The sequence below is a fragment of the Microtus ochrogaster genome, chromosome 10 (genome assembly GCF_000317375.1).
Source record: "Microtus ochrogaster isolate Prairie Vole_2 chromosome 10, MicOch1.0, whole genome shotgun sequence".
NCBI classification, from domain to species: Eukaryota; Metazoa; Chordata; class Mammalia; order Rodentia; family Cricetidae; genus Microtus; species Microtus ochrogaster.
This window is the reverse complement of record NC_022016.1, coordinates 24,754,597-24,760,265: the sequence shown is the minus strand read 5'-3', so window position 1 is coordinate 24,760,265 and position 5,669 is coordinate 24,754,597. Positions and strand designations below refer to the sequence as shown.

Genomic DNA, 5,669 nt, shown 5'->3' with positions numbered 1-5,669 from the left:
TAGGTGGATGGATGGGTGGGTGGATGGATGGATGGATGGATGATGGATGGATGGATGGATGGATGGATGGATGGATGGATGATGGATAGGTGGATGGATGGGTGGATGGATGGATGGAGGATGGATGGAGATGGATGGACAGATGGACAGATGGATGGATTTTCTATTTGAGGCTAGACCAACTATCCAAACACAGCTGGCAGTCTTAAGCAAAGACCATAATGAAATAGAATACTGCACCTTCTCACTTTTCAATAATGATGTGCTATTATAAGAGCTTTCCTGAAAACTATCATTTTAGCTCACAACTTTCTCGTAAGGAAAGTATTATTATCCCTACTTGATTGCTAAGAAAGTAAGAATCAAGACACTGTACAGGGAACGGTTATCAATTGGTCAAGTCCTTACAGCAGCCCTAGGACCAAGGCCCTCTGATTCCTTGCAATTGGTTCTGCATAGCTGTTTTGTTGATTTAACTCCATATTTTTAAGCCTAAGTTCACCCAATGCCAAGTTCCCTGTGGAAATAGTAGAGGTTATATGTGTTTTAGAATGGTAGAAATAATTGAAGGTATTAAGAAAAAAATGGGACATTGTCTTAACACTTAATAGTAGATTGTCAGGTGCTGGCCTTAGGCTCAAAGACCATTGGCTTTTCAAATGAATCTTGCAGCTTCCCTGACAATCTTAGCAGACAACAATGTGGTAGCTGCACTCAGGGTCTCTACAGCCCTTTATTATTTAAAATAGTCTGTTCAGTCTTCATGTGCACATCTATGACTTCCTGGGCACAGATGCTGAATTGCATTAACTCCTTTATCAGTGACTATGGCTTATTCTTTTATCTTATATCAGCACTTACCCTAAAACAGAGGAGGGAGTCATTCATAAAAGGTCACATAATGGTGTTGGGTTCTGCAGTTTTCAGCCCTCACATTTGTCCTTGCTCTGGTATTCAGGTTGGAGAGACCATCGGCATCAGTGAGGAGATCATGGGTCTGACCATCTTGGCTGCTGGGACCTCTATCCCTGATCTTATCACCAGTGTCATAGTGGCCAGGAAGGGGCTGGGGGACATGGCCGTGTCCAGCTCTGTTGGAAGCAACATCTTTGACATCACTGTGGGGTGAGTACGGTGTTCTATACCTATGCACACCAGCTCCACTCTGTCTTTTTCATCATAGAAGCTACAGAAGCATGAGCTGGCTCTCTGAACCCAAAACTTGTCCAAGTGCCAACCAAAACTTATGCCTGGGAGCACCATTTCATTTTACCAGCTGGCTTTTTGTTTTCAGGGAACTTAATAAAACTAAGTCATCCCTAAATCAGCAGAAACACATATTTACATACAGAATGTTCTAGAAGGTAAGACTGCACTCACCACATATTATGGATGTGCACTGCCCAGGTAGGACTGGGCTGCCCTGTCAGTTTCATGGTGTTTTTTTCTATCCTCTAATTACTGCCCTGACCAGGTGAGATTGGATTCAAAGGCAGCTTGGGACACACCCAGGCCTAGCACTGATATCCTGTCTTCTTGCTTGGAAAATGCTAGCAACCCAGGTTTTGTGAAAGGCGGGAGATGAGATCTTTTCCCTGAGCTGGGCAAACTGGTGCTGTCGCTGGGAATAATCTGTAGTGAGCCAGATTGGCAGGGACTCTGCTATGGCTCCCATTTCATCTAACTTGTCAAAAGTAGTTGACAAATGACCCTGCATGTCAGCTCCTGAAAAACTCAAGTCACAGAGTTTCTATGCTCCGGGATAATAGGTTTCTTGGCCCTGGAATTGGGAAATTCACTGAGAGGTATCCACTTTCTCATTGAACATTTTGAATGCTGTTCTTTTTCCTTTTCGTTAAACCATCCAATGGTTTAATGAATATATTTGTCCTTGTTCACATGGTGCTTACAGTTAGTAATTTAAGACACCCAACAATCATGTGGATAATGTGTTATCAACCTTAGTCATTGTTCACATAGTACTTACTGTTAGCAACTGAAGACCCACAACGATCGTGTGGATTATGTGTTATCAACCTTATTCCTGAGTGTGGGAGCTGGAGGGCACAGAGCTAACTAATGCAGCAGGTAAAGATAGCTGGAACTAGAGCAGGGTCCCTAAGGACAAGTACTCTGCCTGAGAGTGAAACCCAACTGAGTTTTCACTGTCTGAATCTGCTGTCAATCACCCTCTCCCGATCATGTGCCTTTGCTGGCCACCCACCAAGAAGCCTCTTCCTCTGTCGACAGGAAACCCTGACTTCTTTTCCAGAGTCTATTCAAATCCGGGGCTTTCTACTCTGGTAGACTCAGCATATTGTATTCTCACTGTGTTTATTTCCTCCTGCCGTCTGCGAGCCCTTCAAGCATCCCCTACTGAACTCACATAGCCTAGCCCCTTGGCTAATCACGGTAGCATCTCACGAGGCTTCTAGAATGAACAGATACGTGGGTGTGTTTTCACGGAAATTGTTCTGGCATAAGCTATCAGTCCAATCCTTCCACTTACAAATTTACATTCCCCTTAGAGGGTTCAGCGAGAGGGGGAGGGAGGAGAATGTCCTGTCGTGTAAAAGGAAAAAGCCTACTACAGCTCTAAGTATTCAGATGGACGTGTTTGCCATGTTTTCCAAAGGCACATGCTCTGACAATTACAACACACTCCTTGTTCATTGTTACCAAATTAGGTATAAATAACAACAAAGGAAAGTCTCTCAGTCTTCACTAGACCTACTGCCAAGAGCCCTTCATTTTTTATCTTCTGCAAAGATGCAATAATTTTTCTTAGAGAATAGTCAGTTTTGTTCTCTTGAAGGGCAATTATCTTTTCAAAAGCCGTGTGGTCCTGGCATGGTGTGGCCTCTCCTAGTAAGCTGGCGGGCCCCATGCACTGCTCTGCTCAGTGTTTTTATAGCCCTAGAAACTAACACTGACTTCAGGTGTTTCAACCAGTTGCACCCCAGGTTAACCAGTGTCTTTCAATGGAGCTTTTCTCTTTTTTTTCTTTTGCTTTATGCTGTTATGGGAATTTTACGGATACCTTTATATAGAAAATTCTCTTTCAATTATTTCATTAGGATATATCCCTTAAAAGAGCAATAACAAACTATGTATTTTGAATATTTTAATGGATATTGATATATTTTATATATTTCTTTTCCAAAATGTGTTCAGTTTTATGTTTTTATTGTCAGGACACTGATTGCACTGTTAACAATACAGTGAGTATAGTTTCTCTATAGTCAGTCTTGCCATCATTTTCTGTGCACATGTAAATAAATACATAAGGGTTTTAGAAGATATATATAGAAATCAATAATGAAAAAAAAGAAATCAATAATGATCTACCACCCATTCATATATTTTGCTTGATTAAAATTACATTGCTAGTTTTATTTTTGCCATTCATTTTTTTCTATTAAAATTATACACAAGGCCCTGCATTCAATCCCAGCACGTCAGTAAGTAGATATCATGTGAGCAGTGGAAACAGAGGGATCAGAAAGTCAGTATTATCCTCAGTCAAATAGCAAGTTCACAGTCAGCCTGGGCTGTACATGAGATGACTCTGACTCAAAAAGAAGACTGAATTGAAACTTACATCACGAGTATTTTCCTATTGGCACTATAAGGCTGCAGAGTTTGTTATTCAACAGTTTAGCATGGTTGTGCCGTGGTCTCATGCAGCCCAGGCTGACCTCACACTGCCTATGTGTGACCTCACACTGCTGAGAACTCCTGATGCTCCTGCCTCCGCATCCCAGGTGCTGGGTTTCAGGCACCACGTCTGTCTTAGGCAATGCTGACGAACTCGAGGCATCTCGCATGCTAGGCAAACCCTCTTCCAGCTGCTCGGAAGTCCCGATCTCTAAGCTTGTGATCTTAAATAGCCACATAACATTACACCGACCTACGCACGCTCTAACTGGTTCCTTATTGCTAGAAATTATAAAAAAAGATCCCCAACTGCCTCCTCGAATAACACTGAAATGATCATTCTTCTGATTGGATTTGCATTTGCAGCCCATTCCCTCCTTATGCTTGATTACTGACAACAGAGGTGACAGATCAAGAGGTGTGGGAAATGTCACTCCCTGAAAAGAGGTTTTACGAATTATATGAAATCCCACCATCCTCGACTTTACCCAAGTCAGTTGTGCGTGTGTGTGTATGGGTGTGACTGGGGGTCGGTCAACTCTCCGCCCCCGTGATAAACATCTAAGCTCTGTCTCCTTAAAGGAGAAATGGTTTGTTTTGGCTTAGGGCTTCAGAAGTGTCAGCCTGTGGTCTCTTGTCCCTCTTGCTTCGGGCTTTGGGTAGCCAGTGTATCACAGTGGGAGTGCATGGCAGAGAAGGCCTGTTCACCGCATTGTGGCCAGGTAGCAAACAAAACAACAGAAAGGGACCAGGGTCCCAAAATCCCATTCAAGATCATCCTGTTGACCTATCTTCCTTCCATCCGTCTCCTAAAGGTTCCATCACCTTCCAAAAAGCCTCAGACCAGAGACCACACCTTTAACACACAGCCTTAAAGGAATGTTCAAGACCCAACTATGGCATGGAGTTTAGTGGGAGTGAAGTGTTTGGCTCCCACAGCCCAGAGAGATCCTCTGAAGTAAGCATCTCCCACCCAGGCTCTACCGAGCAAAACACCTGTGCTGTCATCGCAGGTTCTGATGTCAATCACTTGAGCTTTGCCCAAGTCAGCAAAAACCCCAGGGGGTCAGCATGTGCTGGGCCTGGGAATTTGAAAATACATACACACTTTGGGCTCTAGTTTCACACACAGTTTCTTTCACTATTGGCTGTTTTTAAAATAATGTTTATGTCTTATTTGCTTTTCTGTTAGGAAATTTGGGATTCGTAAAGTTACTTCCTCCCCTACATCCCATTCTAGCCATGCTCCTGTAACTGGCTGCACACCACAGAGCTGCCTCCAGAGGGCAGCACACCACTAGAACCTGATATTTTCAGCCGAGTTTCTAATGTCTGTGTCTTCCCAGCAATGGCTCTGCCTGGTAGATGTCAGAGTCATCACTCTGGTTAGGGAGCAGTGGGTGTTGTCGGATTTCAAATGTCAGTTTAAAGCAAGAAAACTGGTAGTAAATTTTATAATAAAGTTTTTTTAATTCATTATAAATAAACAACCCTCTTTTGTTTATTGTTTGGGGGGGGGGGCTCACTGTGTAGTGCCAGCTATCCTGGAACTCACTCAGTAGATCAGACCAGACCTCAAAACTCACAAAGATTGGCCTGCCAATCTCTGTCACCTGTGTGCTGGGATTAAAGGCACACACCGCTATGCCAGCCCTAGATCCTTTTTAATAAATGACTATCACAATCCTTCCCAGCATAAACTTCAGACTGCCACACAGTGCCTTGGTCCCCACCACCATCCTACAGCCTCACTGCGTTTTAGGTTCTCAGAGGAGTCCTGGCTGCTCTGTCTCCATTCTGAAGGCGAGGTGGCCTTTTCTCCATTTTCACCACTCATTCCTCTACCATTTCCTGCTGCCCTCTCCTCCCTTCACCTCGTACAAACTTGGTCCACCTTTTCAGGGCTGGGAGCACCCTGTAATCTCCCCTAGGAAGAAAACAAAAGCGAATTCGGATCAAATTCCGAGGTCCCCCTTTAGCATCACACCTTTGATGTGGTCCACGGGAGAACA

General features: G+C 43.7%; 1 protein-coding gene across 5 annotated transcripts in view; it reads left to right on the top strand.

Annotated features, from left to right (window-relative positions):
• Slc24a2 (solute carrier family 24 member 2) overlaps positions 1-5,669 on the top strand; it is a 241,184-nt gene that overhangs the window by 232,755 nt on the left and 2,760 nt on the right. For all 5 annotated transcript variants that reach the window (XM_013348256.2, XM_005352706.2, XM_013348255.2 and 2 more), the window contains one exon: positions 959-1,125. In XM_013348256.2, coding sequence (XP_013203710.1) covers positions 959-1,125 — 167 coding nt within the window. The remainder of the gene's footprint in view (positions 1-958; positions 1,126-5,669) is intronic.